Source organism: Haemaphysalis longicornis, unplaced genomic scaffold (genome assembly GCF_048455015.1).
Source record: "Haemaphysalis longicornis isolate Haplotype H1 unplaced genomic scaffold, Haemaphysalis longicornis Haplotype H1 scaffold_7, whole genome shotgun sequence".
Lineage (NCBI taxonomy): Eukaryota > Metazoa > Arthropoda > Arachnida > Ixodida > Ixodidae > Haemaphysalis > Haemaphysalis longicornis.
Genome location: NW_027526422.1, coordinates 117,158,968 through 117,186,107, shown reverse-complemented (window position 1 = coordinate 117,186,107; position 27,140 = coordinate 117,158,968). Strand labels below are relative to the sequence as shown.

The window sequence follows — 27,140 nt, the reverse complement described above, 5'->3', positions numbered from 1 at the left end:
CAGCAGCGCGCATGCAGTGATATTGGAGAAAGATGCCGTGCGGTAGCGCGAGCAGCAGAATGTCTGAGAACATCGACGAAGAGGAGGAGCGTTTCACGCTGAGGTTTTCCAGGGCACGGATTTGTACTGGAACCTGGTCATTGAGCTTGCCTAGACCTTCGTTGGCTGGCGAAGTACTCTTGCTCGAGTAGTGTATGATAACCGAAACACTTTTTTAGCATTGCAAGAGCATCCTGGTAGCAAGTCTCCGTCGTAGGTAGCCACCCGATTGCCTTAGCAGCATTTTCTTAGGGAAATAGTCGAAGGTAGTTGAATTGTCCAAAACTTGAAAGGCCGCTTTTTGTTTACCATTTGGTCGAATTGCAACCAAAATTCATTCCATCCGCCCACGTCACCATAGAAAAGAGTGGTTGCCAATTTTGGTAGGCATGTCCCGGTTCTCTCCAAAGTCGTAGCAGCGACCGAGGCTCGGCATTTGTTACAGGCGGCGACATAGGTACACCTGCCTGGAAACAGCGGTTACTCTTGCTCATTATCTCAGAGAGGCGTGTGTCGCATTATCTTGGTACCCGATCACACGCGCATATTCGGCCTCAAATGCCCCTTGATCACCAATGTAAGCTTCCAGCTCTTCGCCTATCTTAGTTAGCTCGTCGTTATTCGCGTTGAGCCTTTAGTAAAAACACGCTAGCTGGTCGGTCGTTGCGCAAAGATCCACCATGGCGACACTTGCCTCGTTTATGATCCTTGTGTTCTGCGCCCGCCCAAGTATCCTCTTGAACCTAAACTTCCCCATGGTAGTTCCGCTGCCTTAATGTTCTCGGTAGGTTTGGGCTCTGGGTCCCCGGTTTCGGCACCAAAAATTGTTGAGCCAAGGCGTGGCGGGAACCAATAAATGAAGCTCGTCGTGGAACAACCAAAGCAAGAGTATTTATGTGCGTGGCACCCAGGTCGGCCGTTCGATGTTAGACTGCGTGAGGTGAGAGCCTCGTGACGCAAGAAGCGACCCTGGTGGACGAGGAATGCCCTCAGAATCTCCGTCGCATCTAGCTCTCATCTTCCTCGTCTTTCTTCATGCTCGGGAGAACCATGGCGATGATATTTTTCACAGAGGGTTATTCGGCACATGCACGGCTTATATATATATCTACTAGAAATCTTACTTAGGTTTCCTTAATTCCCGGCTCTTTTTTGTTCTTCTAAACCGGCAGCAGAGAGTACGGAATCAAACGCTTTCTTGTAATCTATAAATGCAATTTAAATGTGTTTCACGTACTCTGCAGAGTTTTCTATCACTTGGTTGACGACATGGATGTAATCCACGGTGGACTATCATTTCCTAAATCCATCCTGCTATCTGAGTTGATAAAAACGCACGTTGTAACCTAAGGGGGTAACTATAACTTTGGTAAACAGCTTGTAAACAAGCGAGAGGAAGATGATGGGTCTGTAATTTTTGACAGAATCAGAATAATGTTGGCATTATTTAAGGCTATGGGCACTTTTTGAGCATTAAAGAATTACGAAAATAGTATAGCAAGCTTTTCCAGTGCAATATCTCCTCCCTCCTTCATAACATGAACCGATATGCCGTCCTCACGGGCAGAGTTTTCTAGTTTTATGCTTTGGGAGCTTTTCCAACTTCATCTTCAGTTACTAGTTAGACATCGCCAGTTGAGCTTGTACTACCCTAGTTTTCCTTGGTTTAACGTTATGGCATACAGCCTTCTGTGGAATCGTTCTGCTACCATTGTTATCTCGTCGAAGTTGTGCGTAATGTTACCTTGCTCATCTCCGAGTTTGACATCCTGTCTTTGCCAATGGCTTGCTTTCTCTTAGTTGCTTTCCAACTTTCCCTATTTGCTGCGTTTCATCGATCACTTCTATGTTATACGCACGAAAGTAGTCTGTTTTATTTGTGTTAATCAGTTTCGACAGCTTGGCTAGTTCATTCCAAACCACAGTACTTCACACCTTTTGTTCTTACATTTGACAATTATTTCCTTCGTTTTCATAGTTTCCCAGATTGTTATGCACATGTTCCTTCTTCCACCGCTGCTGCTGATTCGCTCAGTGCCGGTGCTGGTAATTCAGCCTGTCTACACTGAGTTTGCTCTAGTCGTTCAAAAGCGAGAATTTGTTTTAAAGAGATATTTAAAACTCCTGCGATCAGGCTCTCACTACTTCTGACTACTTTCTACTACATTTAGTTAAAACCCAATCTCGCGAAGTTACCGGGAACCACAAAGTATTTATTTAAACTAGAAAGTTGTAAAATGGTATTTAAATAATTGGTGGCTAAAGTTAGGCGCATCCCGGAACCAACCATGACATCGTTAAAGGGGCGGCCGTGGCACTCGCTTACCTATAATTTAGCAATGCGAATAAATACTAACGATAAAACGCTACGGGTTCTTTGAGAGACACATTTATTTCATACAAAAAAGCCTGTGATTTTCCCTACGTCCGGTTTATTAGCATTGGATGGACCGTAATTTTGTTACACACAAGCACCTTCAACGCGTCCGTTGTTCCTCAATGCATAGAGTTTCATCACTAGGTTACCAAGAATAAAATATGGCGCTAGTGTCTAGTGATTCTACGAAAGCCCTCCATGTCTCCATGGATGCGGCGATACCGTGTAGTTGTCCGGAATTTTGACATGGCATAGCCGGCAACAACTTTGAGGCTTTGCAAATTCACTTTTTGCTAAAAGTATTGCTTCCAAAACTGCCGCCGTTAGCACACTTTACTTTGTATGGAATACTGTGTTAGAATACTTTGGTGGAAAAATAAATTATGGGTTAGAAAAAAGAAACAAACATTAGTCCTGCATTTTGCTCACGCGGCGGCATTCAGCGGGTTGCCCGGATATATTTATAAATTCTTGCATACTCCAGACTAGATGCCACTCTCTTCGTTTCAGATGCAAAGCATCTCTTAGCCGACCCTCCGTCGTACGGTGTCCGAACCTCTCCCCTTACGCTATAAAAAATAAATAGTTAGCGGCACCCGGTTTCGATCCCACAACTCTCTTGTAGCAACGGGAGGTACGTGGGGTCTTGCCACTGCGCTACAAAAGCGGGACAGGAGCAAGTGCTACGAACGCGCCTTATGTCCTTGACTCATTCGAACTACCTCAGGGAGCTACTGATACAACAAAGGCACGCGAAGCTGAACGTCAACGGAAACGACGTACTGAAAGCTTTAGAGGAGGATGTTGAATTTCCAGTGGGAAAGCTGTGGCGGGAAGCGCCACAAGCATTGCAGCTCAACCAGAGAACAGGACGGAGAGGGCGGGCAGCTGGGTAGGAGCGTGAGCACGCAATAAAGAAAGACGAGAACCAGGAGGTGTTCGCATCAGGTAACGCCGGTGTCGGTCTCTTTACTGTCTCTACGTTTCTCTGACTCTACATGGGGGTTCACACTACGTTCCCATTCGTGCTCCGGTAAAGGAAACAACATAACGGCAACACAATGGTACCTACACAGAACCCCTATGATGCTTCGCATTCTCCTCATGGTTCCCCACGGAAAAATGCTGTAATTTTTTGTAATATTTGACTGGAAAAATCTTATTTATATTTTCTTAAAATTTATTCTTTCTTGTCTCAAGACTGTAGTATTACCGTATGCTTCGCTCATTGTCAGGCGAAGAAGATGCTACAGCTAGAGATGCAAAATTAATGTCGTCGTGCTGCATTTATTTATTCTGTCCGAGCAGATATAAATAAACGTAGAACGAAGCACTTCCCCGCAAGCAAGTCTTCAAGCACGCGGGAAAGAAATATGAATTTGCACTCGTGCTTTAAATAGCAAATAAATACCGGCTTGTCGAGTCGCTATATATGTTGCCTCATGGTGTCTGTCGAAGGCAGTGCATTTTTCAAGGGTTTCAACATGCAGCAACGGCGACAACGGACGCGGAAATCTTAACTCAATGGGTACAGAAAACGGATAGTGTGGGGGAGAGCGGCGAGCGAGAAAATATATACAAAAGGCGGCCGGGGGCGTCACCATTGCTGGTGTTTTGCCTTTCAGAAGCAGCCCACAAGCGAGCGGCAGCAACGACCTACGACAACGGAAGATAGTGGCAGCTTTAATCTTTTCCGCTTGTGGCTGTCTCCCACGTCAGCTACAGTGAAATCTCGATATAATGAACTTCAGGGGCCGCGTAAAATTGTTCGTTATTCTGAAAGGTCGTTGTAGCAAAAATCTGAAAATTTAAGACAACCAATAGCATTTCAGTGCCTAAAACGACAGCAGTGCCTCATTGAAGTCATTTTTCACAAAAAATACACAAGTGATCGTGAAACAATGCACGTTTATTTAAAGTAGTTGGCAATTTTCTTCTGGTGCGTGCAGCACAAGCTTCCTAGGTCGGAGAACTCCAACTCATCCACATTCCTGTGGAGTGACTCCGTGGCCGCGTGGTTTATCCCCGGGAATGTGCGGAGTTTTCGTATGCTGTTCAGCACATCCGCGGTCGTCACGCGCTCGTCGTAGTTTTCGAGTGCTGCCGCGGCAACCTCATGGCATCGTCGTTCATGCCGTCCTCGCTGCCTTCTTCATTCTGAACGCTCACGCTCTAGAGAAGGTCCTCTGTTGTCAGCTCCGCTGATGTCCGTGAAGATCCAGCAAGCCACCTGAGCAGCGGCGGAAAGTAGATAAACTTGGGGTGGGGCGTGAGTAGCGCGGCCGCGGCTTTCTTAACGGAGAAGGCCACCCATGCTCTCATCCCCACCACTCCCCTTCACAGTGGACGGCGCAGCTGTCCAGCTCTGAACCCGGCTCCCAGCTTAACCTGGTGAGAAGGGCCCGGTTCACCCGCCAGAGCCAGGGACTCCTCCCCCACTCCTCCTGGGGGACTCCTCCCCCAGAGCCAGCCCCCACTAGTCTGCCTCCACACAACGAGTCTGATTGAGATTCAATAAAAGTTTATTCCTCCACCCGCTCCTCGCCTTCTTTTTTGTTTCTCTCGCATCTGGTCGCGCATTCCGCGGATCAAGTTGCAAGACGTCCTCTTCTGCGCTGCGCTTTGCCTTGTCGTATACTAGCATATGGCTCCGGTTGCCGATGGAAATCTAAGAATCTCCGGCTTTAAAATATGAGTTCGTAGTACTGAGGCGTTGTTAACTTGGCACAGAACCAAATAAAACGATCGTTATTTTGAAACGTTCACTATTCTGAAGTACGTAGTAGTGAAATAATTTCATAATAAAACTACAATCAGTGCGCTTGGGATTTTTTAAATGCTCGTTATTCTGAGAACTTCGTTAATGTGGTGTTCGTTGTACCGAGACTTAACTGTAGCTGTTTCTTTTACCTATTGAGTTACGTTCTTTTGCGTCCCTTGTCGTCGTCGCTGCATATGGTCACACCTTCATAATAAGAAACTCCCCAATAACGCGAGCACATGCAGTAAGTGCTAACCACGCTATTGTTTAGACTTATTTGTGATAGCCATTGAATACCAGGAAGTGAACAAATTAACAATGGCCGGTATCTGCTCAAGTGAAACATTGCGCTAGGATGAGTAGGGTTGCTCTGCGGCAAATCGCATTCTGAAGCATTACGTAACACCGCTGCATCTGTGACACGGTGTTATAAATACGTAATCGATGCATCGCTCTCAATGTCTCTCTACGACAAAAAATATAGCTGCAAGTCACGCACTTAGAAACCGCGATACGTATGGCTCTGTATGGTAGAGTGGTTGAAACATCCGTTGAAGTCCCGCACTAATACAAGGCACAACAGGGGAATTATTTTTGTCTCTAATTAACAGCGAAGATGTTGAACAAATCGATTATGTATTGTGCCCGCAATTTTAAAAATACCGAGAAAACGCGGCGCGGTCTTGCAGGTGCGAATGGAGTTCACGTTCTTCAAGTCAAGCATACCCGCGTAGGGAGACTGCCCAACAATGGCCACAAAAATCCTCCAGTGGTAGCCGGAGCGTGGCAACATTTTCTCGAAACGAGATAGTCACTTCATAGCGTACGCCCCTCGTTTCCTCCTCCTCGTGTCATTTTGGGCGTTCGCTCTGTACCGTAAAAACGCCATGACTTGAACATCTAAGTTGGTATAGGCGATCATTGATTCCACATGGCCCGGCCGTGCATAGTTCGCACGCGCGAGGAAGAGGCCGTTCCTAGAGAGGCTCGGCTGGCAAAGCATACGCTAGAGGCGATAAGTCGCGCTTGCAGGATGGTGTGCAAAAACGTCAATAAAAAAGACGAACTCCCTCTGGCCATGATTAACTTAAGATCATTGACGTGCCATGCCACCGGGACCACAACACCACAACCATACTGAAATTCAACTCTGTCTCCGGCAATGCTCACCAAGAACAGTTGCGCCATTCACGTTTTTCTCGTGAGTAGAAGCTTCCGTTAGTGTGTTAGTAGGATGAACTTATTGTAGTTTACTTGTAGTCGTTAAAATAGTATTTAGAAAAAAGCATTGCTGATGAAAATTCGTATTTGTTGGTATTTGGCGTATACAAAATCTCTACCTAAAAGAACTATCGACTAAGACCACTATAAAAAACAACTGAAAGATAATTTTGCCCCAAGGTTTTGTTGTACCTGTTTCCTATTTTTCTTGGGTGGAGGGTGTAATTAGTGGCAACCGATGCAACGGATTGGTAAAGATGTAACGTGCTGCCACTTTCTGTATGATTTGGTTTGCGGTACGTCCAGGAACTATCAAGAGTGCGAAAAGTGTGAAAAATTACAAGAGGCTATTTTTTTCCGTAACAAAACCTTCTCCAGTAACTTCAGTATGAAATATATCGACAGCCCGAAAAGGTTTTAACGTCAGTGGTTCAATGCGCCAAGAGAAGATTATATCGCTATTAAGTGGCAAGTTCAACGGCGTAGTTGAATTCTTGAGCCGTATTTTATGAGCAGTCTTTGAGATACGGTTAGTACTTTTTGAGCTGCCACCCTTTCGCACCACAAGTCTCCGTAACACTCAAGTATTCTTCCACAAAATTGGCGGCTGAATACTGTTTTTAATCTTGCAAACTAGCACACCATAACGGGGACAAGAACAGGAAACACGGGGAAGTGCTCGATTAGAACTAGGCCGGTGCGCTATGACGCTTAGTTTTTTTTTCTTTTTGAGCGTGATGTTCCCAATTAGGAAGAGGCAGAAGTGCCGTAACATAACAAGGACGACAAGGTGGGCTTGTTTTATGTTTGATAGCGCGGACATTCTATTGGCTATTGCTTTGTATTTTATTACAGAAATAGAGCGGAAGGAAATGCGGGGGACTAAGTTCCCATTCTGCGTAATATTTTTTTTTTCTTTTCCCCGTCTTTCAGCAGTAATTCAATGTCCTCAGCCCTAATATATACGCCGCACCCTAGTCGCGAAAGACATGCAACACATAAACAAGACGAGCAAGATAAATATTTAACACGCTACACAAGACAACGATTTCTAGTGAGTCAGCTGCATCAATAATGAACCTGAATGAACCAATAATGAAAAGGAACCGAAGTTTTAAATTGGAGAGCGTAGATATTTGGTGAGTACTGAGAATTGTGCCTTTTTGCTGACTCATTACCTCTGCTGAACCAACATGCTAAATAACGTAAGGTAACCAGTATTAGAGAACGTATACAATGCTATGTAATATTTTTGTCCATGTCGATTCTTTTCAGGTATTTTCTTTGTGGGTAGTCGCCTATTTTCTGGCACACGATTTTTTAACACAGAGAAATCAGTTCAACACCGTTTCCGTTCAAGCAACGCCAGGTTTCAGCACATCCTACTGCTAGCGGATGCTTTTACAAACTTTAGTGCACAGACCTCGCGGTTATTTTCTCGTTTACTAGGTCACCTGAGCCGTTACATTCTGCCCAATGTTCTGATAGGCACACTCTCCCTAAAAACGCCTGTTTTTTACGTTTTTAACTACGGGCTCTTAGAGAGCTCTTGTGCCTCATATTTATCCGTAGGTGAATTGGTGAGGCCTATAATAATGCCGATTATGTTCAGAAGGAGTCGATTTCATGTCTTTGGCGACTATTTGTTATTTAAAACCTCCATTTTTGTATTTCTGACGAAATCAAGAAGAACACTTGAGGAGATTTCCGCAATACGTTAACATCATCGCAGATGAGACGTCTGAGAAGCCACGCAGTCGTCGTGATGATGCTTCTAGGGCTCCTGATCTGCATTTGTTACGGCACGGTTGAGTGTCTTTCCCCTGCGCCGCGCTCTGTTAGTTGCGAGACTGGTGAACATTAACTGGAGTCATGGCTGCTACTTTCACGCTTCTTCGTCATCCTGCTTCCTTAATATGACCATGCGTGTGAACGACCCCAATGTAACCTGTTTGACATCTTTGTTGAGCACACTTGTGTTTGTTACGTGACCAAAACAGGTCCACAGCACCGTTTTAGAAACATAATGCAATGACCCACATAAGCGCTCACATACATTACTGTCTTTCGGATTTATGTACTCGCGACGAAATTAGCCGAAAGCGCAGAACGCTAAAGTACATCCCACTTTTTAGCCAAATTGATTTTATAAAAACAGGTCATCGTTTTAATCAATTTTGCCTACCTTTAGCGAACGAATGTAATATAATTTTTTGCAACTTGTCATTATGTTATCTGGCTGGAACAAGGCAATTCAATGATTTGCCAGACTTTCTGTTATTTTTGGTATGTTTGTTTTTATGCTTACATTGATTTTGGGTATTCCTTTTATTTTTCGTAGGTAATTCATTTGTAGGTAGGTAATTCATAAGCATATCTTAGGCACTTCGTATCTTACTCCCTTGAAGCCAAAGTAAGGCTGCTTTGTGCTGCTCAGTATTTTATTTGTGGCTTCTCGACCTATAACTGCTGTGCCCTCACAGTTTTCCAGAAAACAAAAAAACTGCCGGACAAAGTTTCAAATAAAGAAAGCTGCTACAAGAATGAGCGATCGATGTGGGCAATTTTAAATTCAAGTGGTAAAGTTACGCTTATGTCGAGTATTTCGACCGGCTTGGGTTAAAAATATTACCTAACCCTTTTTCTAGACCCTGAAGCCCCTAGAACCACAACGTCAGACTGCAGGAGATGGTTAAATAACGGGTGATATATGTATACATGCTTCAGGGACAGTATTTCTCGGTCCAGTGAACCTGAAAATGCGGTTTCAAAAAAAAAAAAACACTAAACCTCCTAACCATAGCTCCGATACAAGTTTTGGTGAAAGTGCGTCTTACCCGGAGGGCGCCGGTGCGACCTAATATGCTTTCGTGCAATGCACCCCTTTGATATATTCGTATTAGCAGTGATAAAGCTCCCGAATTGATCGCGACGAATGTGCTTTAAACTGCGCCTTTCACAGGGTTTTTGGTGTAACTGACACCTGTTTACGCGCTTCTCAGCTGCAGCAGCGTAAGTGAAAGATCTGGCGATCGAGCGAGTGTGTTTTGAAAATTTACAGGCTATCACATGCAGCGTGCCAAATGCATTTTAATAACGTCATATTATCGCGTTCGAACGCGATGAAAGTTTTGGAGGAAACTTTAGCAAAAATTTAGCCCGGCTTTCCTGACCCAAGGTTGGGGGCGCTGATGTTACCAGCCAAGCTTCCTTGTGTTCTTAAATTGCAAGCCTAAGCTTTTTGGAACTTCTGAACGCCAGCAGATTGATTCGCACAAGCTAGGACTGGCTGAGCGGTTATCTATGCGCTTTGCATGACTACGCTGTAGCCTCAAGCCGGCATTTCGATTCGCCCCACGGGGCCGTGTTCATTCCGGATACCGCTCCCGCTGTTGCTCCACACAGGCGTTTTCTACTTCCGCAGGGCACGCGATTTACCCATTTTTATAACATTCGAAATACGAGCACCTAAACCGCTCGTCTACACTCTGTGTTTTACGCAGTCTTCAGCGCTGCCAACGCTAGAGTGAGTGATTGGGCGCTTCCTGCGACAAGAAAAATAGGTCTTAACGCTGTTCATTGCAATGCACTCCTAAATACGGTACAGTCAATAGTGGTGATTAGGATTTTTCCACTGTTATCTGGGCGGACATAGTTTGCGTATTTTTGCTGTTGCTTTTAGTGATTGTTAGAAAAGTAACTAAGACTTGGCACCATGTTTTATAGTATAATACGGAGACACGAGCGTATCTGAACTTTGCGCAAAGAACGCGAACGGTTTTGCCCCTCCCGCCCTTCCTTCAAGTCAGACCGACGTTATTCCCTGCGCACGCCCCTGAGGCCTGACCCGAGGTAGTGTTTGTTTATTTTCTGAGTAGTACTTGCCTTGTTTCCACTGCGCTGCGGTGCTAGGAGCGTGCTCTACACGTCGCTACGCTATGATCCTCCATATCGCTGCGGCCGCGTTGCCATGCCTCGTTCTGTGGAAGCCTCGACCAAGAACATAATATGTATGCATGTTTGGTGGAACAGAAATGAACATTGGTCGTTTCAATATAGCGCGCAAAAATTAATGGGGATGCTTAGAAGTTTCTGAGAATGTGAATCTCAAAGCGCCACGTTGGAGTTACTTTTTGTCTGTGTTCGAACTTTCTCTTTATTGTTTCGCACATCGCCCGGCTTTCACACCTCCATTCATTGCCGCTTCATCCCCACGGCAGTTACCACCAGCGGCATTTTGAGGTGTTCTGGCCAGTTTTGCCGTGGCTGGCTTTATCAGCGGCATCAATAGCGGGTGGAATGAAGCTCAGAGTCTACGTGCGGGTTCCAAAAATATTTTCTTTTCATTGGAGTTACTGAGGACACGCCTCCGACGTTGGTGTTTTCCTTTTGCGTCACGCGCTACGTCGGTCTTCTCAGACTCCTCCTCTCTCACGGCTGCTTCTTTTTCTCATTGCAACTTCAATTTCTGTACCTTGGCGCTTTCCTGTAACCTAAAGTTCTGTATCTGACAACACGAACACGAAATGAAGAGAAGTAAAATATTAGCCCTAATATTTAGTAAACCTCAACACAAGCTCGTGTCGCAGAGGGCTTGCTCTATACCTTACGGTATTTTAATAATACCACGTTTTAATCCACAGCAGAAATACGAGGATAGTCTGTGGCCCCTTACCTATTGGACTCGTACACGTTTTTGAATTCTAAGCGTTGCCCATTGCCATTTCGGTGTTTCGGTGTCAGGATATTGCGTAGATGTGCAGACAACCAGTAATACCTGCCTACAAACCTCCACTATGTGCTGCAGTCAGCCGTGTCCTTTAAAACGCATAAAGAGCAGCTAGAAATCTGTTAGTAGGCACCTCAAAGGTGACGTGTATGTCGATTCCTATATTTCTATTTTCTGCACAACCATAACAGCCAACACCACAATACGTACCATTAGGACGAAAAAACACCTTTGCAAGTGTACACCGGCAATTACTTTAATCTGGAATTGACTCCATGCATGGCTGAAAATGAAACTATTCCGAACAGTGGATGCAGCATCCGCACTGCAACCAACAACAACCTTCTGTATTGCTGCAAATAGTGAGTTTCGGCAGCCTCAAGACTCGAGTATTTTAACGACGGAAAAGATGCGGCAATCTGTCTCGGCTAAGCTGGGCCTTCTTGCACGTACGGTCAAAATTGACCAAAAAAGACCAATCTTCTTGTGCCTTATAGGGTCGCATTAGGTCACTAATTCGGAACGTAGGCCACTCAGTTGCCGCAGAGTGCGCGCTGTTGTCACTCTCACGTCTGGGTAGAGCTGCCACGACCTCCAGGTGCCTAATGTGCAGCTCATGCTGCCGTTTCCTACTGCTCGAGTAGTTTCTCTCGCTCGATCTTTTGTGATCGCTTTTCGCTCTTGTGTTCACGTTCCCTTTCTCCCCTTCTCTCCTCGCATTTTGCCTCTGCAACCTGACGCCAGCCGATCTCCCTGCCATTGATGCGGGACAAACTCAGTAATGTGGCCGATTGTGCAATGCGCGCGCCGAGTTCAGCAGTCTCCGCTTCTTAGCTATGTCAGTAGTCTCGTTGTTGAGCAGGGACAGATTGTTCGTTGCGTCTACACTGTCGCAAGCGCATTCTAGTTGCAGTTGTAACCCTTCGCATTACACCCCAGTCTTTCTGCCGCCCCACGCAACCGAGGACGGGCTACCAAACCGTCACTTTTATTCCCCAAGTAATGAAGAATACGTATTTCGAATTACAGGACGGTCTTTCAGACGCCCCAACCCACCGATGACAGGCTACCAAATCCTAACATTTACTCTCAATGTAATGAAGAATACGTATTTGCGGAATTGCAAATGATTCTTTTGGCGCTACGCTGGCTTCAGTGAGATACGTTGGCAGTTTTATTGTTTGCATTGGTATGAACGGTGCAGATTGGTAGCATTGGTAGCACTCAAGTTTACTGCTGAACCCGAGCACGATAGCTTCCTTGACTGTGGCGTCACGGTATTTGTGTATTGTGCGGAAACTCTGAAATTGGCACTGCTGCCGCACGTCTGAATTTCTAAAGATTGCGAATAAATTCCAATGCCATTAATACGCCTTTGGCACATTGAAGGTCCTTCTGGCGCAAGTAGATACAGAGTTGTTGGAATTCTGCCTCTTTTGCAGTGCATGCAGCCAGGCAAATAAACACGTTCCAACATTGTTCTTTGGCGGATGTACCACGCACTTATAATTAACTCAGTATGTGTCGCCCGATGTTATTAAAAGTTGCTTTTTGACATTTTTTTTCCTTATTGCAAAGCACTTGATGTCTGCCTGTGAACAAGAAAGAATGTTTTGATGTTCTGCTTCTAGTAATGGGCACTTCTCGCATTGCGTGATAATGTGGGCGTCACGAACCCTCGACTCAGTGGCCTCTCACGACTGCACAAGACGCTGACAACCGCGGCTGCTCCGAAGAACATTTTTGGAACCTACTCAGTTTTTCACCTATGCGGCCGTGTTGGCCATGGCTGAAGTAACGCTACCTATAGTGGTACTGCAGTCATACTTTGCTTCACTTCTTAGCATTGCGGAGGTAACGCGACCTACCGGCGCTGCTGTCACGCTTTGCTTCGCTAGTTTCGGTGCGCCGATACGCCAGCCGGGGTGCGCGCTGCCGTTCGAAGCAGCTCCGTTGGTCAAGCGTGCAAGACACTCGTCCAATTGCGAATGCTTGCGCTTTTTCTAGTGAACACCGGCAAACATATTCGCTCTTGTTGGCAATATCAACGTTTAGGATTGGCTTCGGGTTTTGACCCGGCTAGTAGGGATGTACGAGTGGCTGTGAAACCGAAGCAGAATATGATCGCTTTTCAAAACCACCACTTAAGGTGACGGATCTTGTGTACCATTTGAAGCCGCCTTTAGTTGTTGACGTCAACAAATGCGCTCAAATGTCTTCATACTGGAGACTATACATTTAGTATGCTACATTATATAGAAGGCATACAGATGTAGTTACTGTGAAACTTTTCTTCTTCTGCAGACGTTTTCTTGTAGTAGCGTGGTGGATGAAGTACTATGCTCATATTGCTGATGTTTTAGTTTTTTTGCAGATATATGTTTTTTAAACGTACGGTCCTCCCATGGTACAGATTAGGGAGCAAAAATGATCAAACTCAGCCAAATTTACAGCTGCTATCTCCTGTTAGGAATGTCATAAAGGCGAACTGTTCCTGACTGTCTTAGGGTGTGCTCGTCGCACCGCACGAAAGTTTCGGCGAAGAACGCCTAAAGCTGTGGCTGGGAAGAAAGATGCACTTGAAGAAGACAAGAAGCTCCTGGGAATGATTTGTTCTGAAAGTTTTTGGTTTTAGGAATGACACCATGGCTATCAGAAAAAGGTGAACGTAAGAGGATTTTTTATTACCTTGCTGCCTATGCGCAAGTGATAACAAAAGCCATAAAAGGGAAAGATGGATATTGTGCGCACGGCTTCTCCAGATGTTTCCTTTTGGGCGAAACACCACTCAACTATAGAACCTTGAAGGAGTTGAGAACGTTCACACCAGGATGCCTTTGAGCGCCCTACTTTGGGTTGTACGACAAAATTATAGGAAGATGGAAAGTTGTGTGTGGTACCCTTGATACATCGGCTGTGTTCGGTTACATGTTCTCGCAGGTAAAAGAGCCTTGGAGATTCTTCGCTATCTGTAGTATGAGGCTGTGAGGAGCAGCGAAATTTGTTACTGCAAAGGTATTCAAATGCGCATAGGCCTATTGTCACGAAAGGAGAACCGTGATCGGTTCGTCACAAAAATAGTTCACAATGCTAAGAAAAAAACAATCCGGCTTTGAGCTGCCTTTCTAGCTGTTCTGTTCTGCATGCGCAATACTGTTCTGCATGCGAAGTGAAATATTTTTCGTTATTTAGTGTTTTTCCCCAGTGATACCAATATTTTGTTTAAAAAGAATTTGCGAGGAGAAGACACGGACAAACACTGATGGTGGACACGGGTGTCAGTCTGGTAAACAGCGCACGGCTATGTGGCGTTACCAACGAGCACTGTGCTTTTACTTTTGCTGCATCTGCATTTTTAAGCGTTTTTGCTGAATTGTCACAGGAGATACGTTCGCAGTGGTAACCTATTTTAGCCCTCTTAGGCTTTTTGATTAAACAGCACTGGCGACAGTGGGTAAAGACGAAACCGAGGACGCGGTATTTACACCAAATGAAAACAGCCGCAATATCGACGCACGGTGACGCAGCCAGTGCTACTTTCCGACGAAACCATTCTGCCAGCAGGCGAAACGCATTTAATTAAAACTGGCGACAGGGTCGTACCGCAGAGCGCCTGCTGTGGCCGCAGAATACGAAAAAGTCAGTGACAAGCAAAACACGTCTACAGCAGCCGTAGGGCCTGCGACACGCTTTCTGTCCGCACCGTATTCTGAGGGAAAATTCAGAGGGGCGACAAAAAGTAGTTTTAATGAATGTACCTTCATAACCAAACATAAAGTGAGTTCCTGGGTTATGTGAACGCATCTAGCCGTTTATTCGTCTCATCTCACTGGGGTGGTGATGGTGTGGTCCCTTATTTTGGCACCCCGATTTTTTGCTGAATCTATTCGCGTATCCTAACCGCGCAGCACACGTCGTCAAGTGGCGCATGGTAGAAGTGGTCACTCAGGCTAGCGTGGCAGGTGATACAGTGGGCCATAAATAAAGAAACGTAATATTAGTGTAATACAGTTTGATGGTGGTTGTTGATGTCTTCAAGGTGAAACAAAAAAGGTAATAGAGATTGCACCGGACGTCTGTGGTGTTCATGACGTATTTACACATTTACAGGGCCGAAGTCAATAAAGCCGCACTGATGATGCAAACAAAATGTTATAATGCAAGTGGTTTGTAAACATCCATGAATTTAATTTGCATGCGGTATTTCAAGGAAGCAAAATGACTCTGAGTGCGAATAAATGTCACTGGCGGTTATAGGCTGTGACTGCATGTAAAGAAGGAGGGAAGTGGTTAGCGCGAGTGCGAGTGTGAGGGGCGATCAGAGTGGTGAGACCGAGGGCCAGTGAGTGAGTGTCACGAACGCGAGAGGTGAGCGCGAATGCGAGTTATTGTGAGTGGCGAATGCAAAAGTTGAGTGCGAGTACAAGAGAGCATGAGTGGTAAATGGAGGGTGAAGGTGTGCGCCCGTGAGTGTGGCGGGTGAATGCGAGCGATAAGCCTGCGTATAAGAGAGCGTGAACGGCAAACGCGAGGGATGAGAGCAAGTGCTAGTTAGTGTTAGTGGCTAATGCAGCTGATGCGCGTAAATGCCAAGCAGCGCGAGCGGTGTATTCGAGTGATGAGCGCGAGTGTGGCTGAGTGCGAGTGCTGGTGAAAGTAGTGAGCCTGAGCACGAGAGAGCGAGAGTGGCGATTGCGAGTGACGAATGCGAGTGCGACGGAGGATTAGGGGCGAATGTGACAGGTTAGCAAGATTGCGGAAGAGCATGTGTTTAAAATGCGAGTGATGGTGAGCGCGACTGCAATTGAGCGTGAGGGCACATGCGAGTGAGCGGGAGTGCGCATGCGAGTGGTGAGCACGAGTGAGGGGTCTGTGACTGGCGATGGCTAGTGATTAGTGCTAGTGGTGAATGCGGGCGATGAACCGCGTGCGAGAGTGTTTGAGTAGCGAATGCGGGTGATGACCGCGAGTTCTAGAGAGCGTGAACGGCGAACGCGTGTGAGGAGGGCGAGTGTAAGTGAGTGCGAGTGGCGATTATTTGTGGGGAGCGCGAGTGCGCGACAGCGTGGGTAATGAACACAAATGATGGGCGTAATTGCAACTGAATGTGGGTAGGTAATAAAACTGGTGAGCGCGAGCGCGGCAGACCATGAGTAGCGAATGCGAGTGATGAAATCAAGTGCGAGAGACCGTGTATTCGGAATGAAAGTGATGAGCAAGAGTTCGAGTGAGTGTAAAGGGCAAATGAGAGGGGTTACCAGAGTGCGAGGGAGCGGGAGTGGCGAATGCGAGTGGTGAACCCGTGTGCGAATGAGCGTGAGAGGCAAATGTGAGGGGCGAGTATGAGTGCTACTGTGAATTGGCGGGAAAGGTGAGTAGTGAGCGCGAGCGTGAGTGAGAATGAGTTGTTAATGTGAATGGTGAAAGTGAGTGGCGAAAGCGAGTACGAGACAACGTGAGGGGCAAATGGGGGTGCTGAATGCGCGTGCGAGTGGGCACGAGAAGCAAATGCGGGTAGTGAGGGTGAGTGCGAGAGAGCGTGAACTGCGAATTCTGGGCATGAGCGGGAAGCGAGTGAGTAGCCAATGCGAGTGATAAGAGCCAATGCAAGTAAAGCGTGAGTAGGGCATCCGAGTACTTAGCCCGAGTGCGAGTGAGCCCGAGTAGAGAATCCGACTGGTAAGAGAACGCAGGGTGGAGCGTTAGTACTGAATGCGAGTGATGAGCGCACGTGAGAGAAATCGTGAGCCGGTTTTGCTGAAATAGTGTGAGCAGTTTTGCTGAGATTTTCAGGCTAAACCCACGTGTGTTGTATCGTTCAGTTTAAAGAACGGGGCCGGGTTTTTCGCTTCGTTATAACCGTGAGCCACTACCCTGATAACAAAGTAGGGGCGTCCGGATCATTCCAAGCAGCACCATGCTTAACGTTATAGGAGTCTTGCTTCCATGGGTCACCCCTCTAGAATTTGGTTTCACATGTTCTCATACAGCCTGAAGTGAAAATCCTGTTACACGAATAATTTGCTGTAGTATTTTAAGCATAATTGCTCTAATTGTAATGTACACGCTATTTTCTACGTTTCCACCAATATTTACCCTAAATTAACCACAAGCGTTTTCCAACTGCGGGAAAAACTGCTCATAGTAACGGTCGATGCGTGCACATCGGACTAACAAACACTCAAATTATCTTTATTTGCGTTATTGTACTTGCGATATTTCCCTCGCCTGGCTATAAAACGTAAAAAACAAGAAGTACGTGCTGCTACCTGCTGTTGGTTCATGTGCTTGTATCGAAGAACAGTTATCAGATAAAGGCAGCCGCTTTACTAATAAACAATAAACACAATGTATTTGGTGTTTATCTAAGGTTTATAATGGCTCATGTGTAGTTATTATTTATAGATTTTATATGTTCTGGAGGTCATGTGCCTTATCGTGCCACTAAAACTATGACAGTTCTCTGACAACGTTGTCTCAGCTATTTTTTCTGAATTGTGGTCAATGCACTGGCATATATCCGAAAACCATAAAGAACGGGTGGATTGCTTCCACCTGGCGGAAATATACAACATCACTTTTACAATAAACTCTACGCCCTGACTTTTTGCAGTATCTGGGCCATATTCGCGCACGTGTCAAAGTTGAAAAAAAAACGTAAAAGCCCCCGCGGCGGCGAGGACCGATTGGGACGCAGAGGACACTCAGTACGCGTGGCGTTAATTTAGTTTGTTAGGAGGCAGGCATCTGAACATGGCCACAACTTACCACTGCATAGTGATGCTGGCCTTTTTGAACACATTCGGAAATGTGCATGCAGCCGAGTCATTCCCCGAGAACAACCCTCTTTTAGGAATTTACCAAAACGAAGCCAATGCAAGTACCGTTTTTTGCCTATTACGGTGTTTTACGACCTCTTATTCTAGACAGTGGAGAACAAATCTTTATAAATGTTGGCAACAGAAATGTGCCTAATTGTCCTGATTTGGCAGAAATAAATACAAACAAAAATGCAGCATCGAAAATATTTTTTTAGTTTTATTCTTCGCGTCTGTTGTGCATTTTTATGCGCCTAAACATTGCGCCGTTGTGTCTGTTGGCAAATACGATTTTTTGCAAACTATTGCGATGTATTCTGCAAGGTGAATTTTGTCTGTTCCTGCCAATGTGGAGGTATTTTTCATCGTGCAATAAGATATACCTATAATTTAGCACAAAACGTGTGGCGGGGTAAATTTTACTACACAACGCACACGCCAAATTGACTCTGACTTTAGACATTCCCGGTGTTTTTCGCTTTTTCTCAATATTGCGCGAGAACCAGTTACTTAAACTGATAGTGGTCGTTGTATTTCTAATTAAACTGTTCATGGAATTCCAGGTACCGGCAAATTGTATTTCTGCTCACTTTATGTAAGGATCGATCAGTGCTGCCAAACAGTTAACATTATTTGAAGACCTAAGTTCCCGCCCGAGTGCGCTACTCCAAATTGCTATAAGCCTAAACGGTTCAGGCGCACATTTTCAAGGCCTCACTGTTGCACAATATACACCCGGTAATATCTGCGATCTGATGCGATATTGAATCAACTGGGGCGTGTTGTCCACTACATTATTGAGTTTTATTGACCAGGTTTATATAGTACTATGTCTCTGTATCGTTATTTTCCCGCATGGCAGTAGATAGCGATTAAGTGTTCTAATTGAACCACGAGTATATTGATGAAGGTATCTGGGTGAAACTTGTTTGTTATTCAAGTGTGCAGTTGCTAACTTATATAACTGACCATTTAGGGATTGTGTTGCATCTTCTATAAAGACTAACTTATCGAATTTGGTGAAACGTCTTTTCGGTTCACAGCAGTTAAACTACTATAAAGGAAAGAATGGGTTACAAAGCATTGCTTTTATACACAGTCGTGTGAAACTTTTGCGACAAAAGCTTTCTGTTCCTCTATGACCGTTGCGCAGACTTATGATTGCTTGGCATGCCTAACATCCAAATGGCTTTTTGTTTTGTTGCAGTGCTTTCCTTTCCAGGATACATGGTACATAATCTACAGGAGCTTCGAGTATGACCCCTACTTAGGAGGCAGTCCCGCGTGCATCGCAGTCTCCGAGTCCGGTCCTTTCGAAAATGGCTCAGGGCAATTCAGTATGCAGATAGGCAATGGCGTTCCGCAGTAAGTACACAACCGTAAGTCCCCCGGAAGTTCAACCACAGAAATATTTGGTTAGGCGTTCGCTTTTTGTTTCAAGTAACGTCTAGAACCAAAACAGTTTTGGTTCTTTTTTCACGTTTTTAAGAGCCGGCCCCGTTTAAGGAAATTATGACTTTTTAAATCCTAATGTCTTGACACAATGTTACTATGTACAGTTGAATTTTTGTTATAGTTTAAAATACCCTTCGCAAAGAAGTTTTGAAACCGTATTCATATAAACAAAACGTGAACACAAAGTTGAAGGTGTGTACATTTGTGTACACACTAAACATTTTTTTCAGTTTCGTGTGTCGGAATTTTTAACGTGCAAACTTATTGCAGGGAAGCCACCGCAACTCTTATGTCTTCCCCTGGGTACGAAGTAAAGAACGTTATCAATGTAGCCGCCAATGGAGGTAAGTACTGTTTAACCAGTGAGTTAAAAAGCAGCAGACTAATGAAGAATTGAACTAACGTTTGAATGTATTATCCCGCAAGCTGGAGGCGTAAGAGTTATTTCGATCCCGATGGGGGCTTCGTGTGAGCAAAAATCCATAACCACGCAAAATAGTACCACTAAACATACACCGTAAATCTTTCCAAGTTACCGTAGGAAAAATAAAACTAATAACATTTTCTATTATGTATTGTTAACATTTGGCGTGCTTTTGTTTATTCGTGGACATGTTAGTTCGCTGTTATTTGCCTTACCGGTAATAGCTTTATTTTTTAGTGCAGTAAGTTTATGTTCACAACAGAGGTTGTTGGCTATAGTTCAGATAGCGTGAAAGTATCTCTACTAGTAGTTTTTAGAAAACGAATATCATGGTATTCTTGTCTAATAAAAAACCTATTTGTCACGTTTTACTACCGGGTTCTTTTTTTATTATCCATCATAGTCTTTCACTAAGTCCGGCTCTGATACGCGCTGCATGTCCACACAAAACAACAAAGGAAAACTCTCTTTGTTCAAATATTGGAATCTCAGTTATACGCACACAAAAACATTAATCGAAAAAGTTACTAAATATTTGGCATTTAAATGCTCCTGCTTGGAGCAAGAGGATGAGTTGATAAAAATACATTACCTAAATTACACTAAGAAAACTGGTATTCTTTGTTGTCGTAATCGGTCTGAAACATCGTTACTGCTTAAAGTTACGGGTACCGCTCTTACGTCTACAGTACTTCAATTCTTATAACAGTTATTTCTTAAGACGCGAAGTTATTCCAGTTTGTGATCAGTCCTTTAAAAAGTTTACCATATTCCTCTTTTGCGTTGGTGCGAAAGAAACAAACAATAAAACTGCACAAAACTCAATGGCATGTTTTAAAATTCCTATAAATACGCGGCTTCTTGAATGCTTCCTTTTTAGTACGACATAGAATAACGCGAATGGTATGGAGTTGTGTTATGTATAATGAGAACACATTGTACATTTTGGACCTTTTTTCAGCCCCAGAGGTAAATTATAACCTCACAAGTGTCTTCGTGGACTGCGGAAGCTGCGAGGTGGTGCGCCACAGCTACGCCGATGGAGGTAATGAAAAGGCGGAATTGGCACTTCCAAACCAAGCCAGCGCCAACAAATGTGACTCTGCGCTTGTAGGCGTGACTGCAGCTCTGTTTAGGGTTGCCAATGGATACAAAAATCGAACAACATACTTATGATTCTAAAGATAGCGCTTAATCCACAAAGTCGCTGCGGTCGTTTGTTGTGCGGAGTATCAATGTCGGGCCCAACAGTGTGCTATCGGTTCATAACAGTTTTGCGTGAGGAAGCTAAGGATATCACTCAAATGAGCGAAATTTTGTTACGTCTTAATGGTCCGTTTTAAAACTAGTAATAAAGAAAGTAATGGTATATATTTTTATTTACCGCCTTCACTAATACAAACGGTGGTATTGAAGTTCTTTGGTGCAAACATTTGGTGTCATACTATCTACCAAAAGGCAGCGCGGCTTATAGGCAATAACGGGAGTTCTTTGACTGCCTCTGGATGAAGAAGGAACAGTATCTGTTAATTTAAAACCTAGAACCATGTCTGCAGCATTCACATTACTGTGCAGCTCAGCACGTGTACATTCTAAAGTAGCCGTTCTGCTTTTCTTTGGAATCGTTTTTAAGAACAAAGAAAATTTCCGCATTACCGAGCCAAAAGATAAAAATACCTGTAGCCCACATCCCTAAAAACATCAAAATCCTGTACGCTTCTCGGTGGAGGTTGGGACATATGAATGAGAAAGATACCAACAAAAAAATCGCTGCGGCTGAGCTCAGCTAACCTTGGATATGCAAAGCAAAACCTTTGCTTAGTCTGTTTGAGTCTTAGCTTCGCTTTCTTAACCTTTGATTTAGCTGCATTGCCGACCACTTCTCAAAGCCGTTGGGTTCCGCGCAACGCTCACAGAAGGCGGCCGGGCGAACGCGGCGTTTCTCTTCGCCGGGCGCGAGACGATTCACGTGGCCCGAGACAACCCAGCGCCACCTGCATTGTATTATGCGGAGATGGTCGGCTGCCTTGGCCGAAGGGTCGTGGGTGACTGCAGCTCGTTCGGCGCATAACCACTGAAAGCGTGGCCTTGTGCGCAGAGCCGACAGTGGGCCCAACGAATACGTGATGCGTCGTTTCGAGGGGTGTGTCGCCGGCGGTATGTCTGGGGTCAAAAGGTCATTTGCGCAACCTCCACGAAATCGCTGTACAAAAGTCTTAGAGCTTTGCTTTAATGAATATAATTCCAGTTTCCGCAGAGTGCGCACCACGCAATAATTATTCGTCATCACATACGACAGTTAGGCAGCGAGTTGTAATAACAATAGTTCTTTGAAATTTTCGGGATCGAGAACAACCTTGCATTTTTTTTTCACTATACAGAGTGGGCAGCTAAAATGCTTCATGTTCTACGCATTTGGTAAATTTATGTGCCGCCTTGTAGAAACCATTCGGAACGAGGCAATTAAAGAGAAAAATGTTTGGAGGCGCGTCCCTAAACGCAGCTGTGCGCTCTTTTTTATGCAGGCAAAGGGTGTGCTCTGTGGCAACCGAAGGGAGAAATTGGTACGGATATCACGTGCTGCCAATTCATTTATGACTTGGTGTGCGGCACATCCACGAAATACCAGCTGTACGAGAAGTGCCAATAAACATAAGATTCCAACTTTTCTCTTCAGTACCCCAAGCTGGTGTGCTGAAAAATAAAGGTATCTGTTTAAAACAACACCCTTCAATGTCAGTCATTCGATATACCAACAATAATTCTTCGGTTGTGTGGGCTGTCGGCTTCTATGAATTCGGTATTTTATAGCGCCCTTTTTATTACAATCAGTGCAACCCTGCCTCATAAGGTGAGCGACCAGAAGACCCCGCATTGAGTTTGAAATAATAGCGCCCCACTGCACTGCCCACCTCCGGAGCAGCCGTTACGTTGCGACGTCTTTCGCGCAGAAGCTGAACACTGTAGCTTCCAGAGTCTGTTACATCCGGCTGTACTAGGTGCGGGTCCCCTCCAGCGTTGGGCAAACGGATGCGGTTGCTGCTCTCACGAGGGGCGCCCACAACGCACAGATCTGTCTCCCAGGATGTGATCGCATTCCCCATAGCTGTTCCGTCCTGGCCCATGAGACCCAATGGTCGTCAGAGGCCAGGCCTCGCAGACATTGCCCGATCGCATCAGCAAGGAGGCCGGCTCGGCTTCACTGCTGCCACACAGCGGCCTGGCTACACCAGCAAAACCGAAGGGAGCTGCCAGCCTGTGCCGACTGCCGTGAACATGAGAGTCTGGAAAACAAGTTCAGCTCCTGCTACACCACTCTGCACCAGTGACCGACGTCCAGGATGTTAACGAGAAGCCGGGCATCTCCAGCAAAGACTACAAGAACCCATGTTACCCAAGAACAACGACATCAACCGCAGGGAGCATTTCCACCAGCTCCTCAATTTTTATAGAGAAACAAATCTGATCTGGCAGATTTTAGTGCGACGCAGTAAACTTTTCGCGCGGAGAGCTCCGCCGTGCTCAACACCCGTGATGCATTGTTTGGACTTTGCCTAGTGCGACTGAGTTCTTTTCTGCTTAGGTGACCTGTTGCCTGCAAGTGAACACTGCCGTCATGGGGCCCTATAGGTTTTGTGCCTACTCTGTATACTCCTGCTCATTCTGTCGTTTTCTCAAACCGCCTAAAATGCCCTCCTCAGCACTGCGTAATTTGAAGGTGCACCTTTTCTGCCCCCTTCCATTATCTGCACCCTTCCATTTCAATTTTACCGTGCATTAAAAGACAGCAACCTATAAATCGGGACAGAAATAAGCACCCACACACAAGAACATTCTAGTTAACGTGCAGTCCTTTCAAGTTTTATGCAGTAATTACTAGGCTTCATTGGATTTATAGGAAATGAACATTAGGCATCTCAATTCATAAGCACCTGGTTAGTCGTTTTTTGCATGTGTTACCTAAAACACGCGTATCAGGTTGGTTCTTGGAATAAATATTTTCCATGGCAGTCCGAGCTGCGTGTGTCTAGCCTTCTTTGGCTCTGGTTTTTTGCTGTTTTGGTAATTGAGCAATATGCACCAACTTGTCCGCTTTATCCGACTGTGAACTGCATCAATACAATCTGCTACTAACGGTATTTCAGGAAGAAGTATCTATTGCAATGTCAACTAGCAAACACAGGTCTTCATTTGGTGCAAATGATTATATTGTTGTATCATGTTTTGCAAGGAAAAATATAATGACCGGAACCTTCATAACAGCATCGACGACTGGTCAGGATCGCTTATACGAACTGGGAGAACTCCTTGTGTAAAACAAAGAAGCTATGACATAGTCCAAACGCCTGTTACAAAAAATGCAATACAACTGCATTTCCTATCCCATTGGGTATACAAAAAACAGTTGGTAACCCTAAATGCAATATTTTTGAGAAACTTCCGTTGACACGTTGATCTCGTATAAAATGAGGGCGTCGATAAAAGAACGAAAAGGGGCCCTTAAAGCAAAGAACGTATCCCATTTCTTCCGGATTCTAACGGCATTCACGTGTGCAACGGTATAGAAATTTTTTGAAGTGCTAAATAGTTTTTCTCTCCTAGATTGCTATTAAAACCACACGCTTTAAACCCTCTGGGCTTCGGGGATCCTGTCAAGACCTGTCGGTTTATAGATGCAAAAAAGACACCTTAATAAAATGGATTGTTGGGAGAGTTGGTTCATGGCTTCAAGAAAATTAAAAAGAGCGCAAAGGACGAGGACAAAGAAACACAGTAGACGGGACAGTCCTTTGCGCTCTTTTTAATTTTCTTGAAAAAAAAAAAGACACCCTCGTGGTTCACTCAAAATTGTAACCGACGTCCTTGGACATTCGGCTTGCCAACCGATACAGTTCGCTGTTCGCCCTAGTCAGCGTTTGTTGAAATACAGCCGTAGAAAATCTTTGTGAACCCACGCAACATGGTTTTCAGGTTAATTAGCTCATATTCGTTCCCCGCTATCCAATTTGTATGTCCTCTTCGTACCCTTTTTGGGATTTGCGGCAACGAGTCAGAGACCGTTAACACGTTCCTCCTTATGTCGTACGGAAATGAGGCTCGCCTCGCGCAACCAGCCCCATGCCTACTAACCGCTTATAATCAACCAAACTGCCAGCTATCGACTACAATCTCCCGAGACTAACGTGACAAAAGAGGACACGACCTCCTGCGACGTCACAAGCAACGCACCTCCAGGACAATACTTAAACGCTGAGACTGCTGACGTCCTGGATTTCCGGTCGCGAGTGGCAGTCTGTTAACACGTGCCTTCTTCCGTCGCAGGTAGGAAACATTTGTTCACGCTCAGCATAATTGCAGCTACCACATTTTTACGAGGCCGTACATCCCACCACGTGTGTTTTTGCAATTGTTCAGTGGGTGTCGACATGTGTAGGTACCGTGCACAAATCCGTACCGTCTTTCCCGGCTGAGCACTCGGATGCTGTCGTGTTGAGTGCTTTATTGCAGCGCTTGACTTAACTCGGATACTTTGCCTTCAAACTTCTTCCCTGCTGCTGTCTATGGGCCTTTGCTCTCCTGCTGTTTCAGCTGGAAAAGTCGAAGCAAATCCAGGCGCAAAATCGATGATGTTCCCGCACTTGTGAAAAAACGCCATGAAGAAACTAAAACGGCTCTGGCAAAAATCACACAGCATAGCAGAAGTATCGACTGCGGAGGCACCTGAAGCGTACGTGTTTTTAATTCTCTAGAAGGCGCCAGGGGCGGCTATTGGCCCGTACAGCGTGGAAGGAAAAATTAGCAGCATTAACAATAACATTACAAATTACCTAGGTCAGTTTATTAGGCAGGAAAAGCTGGCCAGACCTTAATATTCCTCCACTCCACTTTTCTCCACTCGTGGCCCAAAGAAGCCGACCCAGCGGTGCTGCACCCTGTCTGACGTTCAGATAATCTTGCGCGTAGGTCCTGTAGAGATGAGTAAAGCTGTTTAGGGCCTATGAACAGGCAGCTTCTGACTGCCACAGACAGCTAACCATATAAGGCGTGTCCAGAATCTTTCACTCTTCATTGCTCTCTTTCAGAACGTTGTTCCGATGCGTATGGTTTCTTGTACGGGTGGCATTCCACTGCATTTTTCTCAGTATCGTCCGGTGCAACTCCATTTTTTGTTTTTATGCTCACTTTTTTGTGCTGCAGCTCGAAGCTTTCTAGTACCTCCCAACAAAACTGGGAACAGCGATCTGAAGATTTCACCTTAAAATACAGCTAAAACTATACAAGTTCGTGAAGCGCTGGGATTCATCAGATTGTTTACTCGTAAAATCACCTTATAATTTACGACAGTAACATTACGCCATTCAGTGGCTTTTCGCCTACGACTAGGCGCATTTTATATATTCCAAGCTTGACCTTTTGGCATCCCCGAATTTTGGTGCTAGAATATTGGTTAACGCAAGAGTATCCGTGAGCACTACCCACAATTTACAGCATGCAGCCATCCCAGGCACGTAGTTTGCAGTACATAACAAGAAGCTAGAAATTATTTCAAGGCGTGTCACAGGTGACGAGAACCTAGCTTTCTGTATCCTTCTTGTATCGAGGAGATAACTGCTCACCCTACCCTAAGTAAAATATTCAGGGTGAAACAGGCTTGAAATTGTGGGCGTATATTGTACTCGGTATGCAATAGACTCTTTATGCCTTAGAGTTAAATTACACTTAATTGTGAAGGACGCACCCTCACACCACCACTGCTCAACTACAGGGACTAATATTAGCATTGGGTTATCCCAGACTTCCATGGGTAGAGTGTTGTGAAGCCCCGGCTTATATTGTTGCTCTAAACAAAGTATGTGGGCGCAGGCAATAGAGCTATCATAACAAAAGGTAACCCTTCACTGCCGCACGTAAGCTATTCAGCTCGTGCATTTTACTGGGAAGAAATCAAACCACGTATAACGCTTTCTGAATTCTACCCATCCGAATTTGAAACCCGTTGCCCACTAACATTACCATAACTGAAACGAAATAAAGAATCCGCCACTTTTTACCATGCTCACCTACTTAGAACATGCACATTTTTATATATTGGTTCTAAAAACATTGGAGCGTTGCAGACATAAACCTCCTTACACTTTTGCATTTGTAATGCGTTCCGTTAGCAGAACTTAGTCCCTTCATACAACAGTATGCCGAAAAACGTGCGCAAAGCCGAACAAAGACAGCCCTCACTCAACACTTTTAGTTAACCCGGGAAACTCGGCCATCAATTAGGGCAATTTCCAACCACCAAATTTTGCATGCGTTGCTTTCAC

General features: G+C 45.1%; 1 protein-coding gene across 1 annotated transcript; it reads left to right on the top strand.

Annotated features, from left to right (window-relative positions):
• The first annotated feature begins 19,158 nt into the window (after positions 1-19,158).
• On the top strand, positions 19,159-22,481 carry LOC144144933 (uncharacterized). The gene is made up of 4 exons (XM_077676437.1): positions 19,159-19,310; positions 19,671-19,744; positions 20,786-20,869; positions 22,350-22,481. Exons 1-4 carry the CDS (start codon positions 19,285-19,287, stop codon positions 22,472-22,474), a joined length of 309 nt encoding a protein of 102 aa, XP_077532563.1. The 5' UTR covers positions 19,159-19,284; the 3' UTR covers positions 22,475-22,481.
• Positions 22,482-27,140: the final 4,659 nt, after the last annotated feature.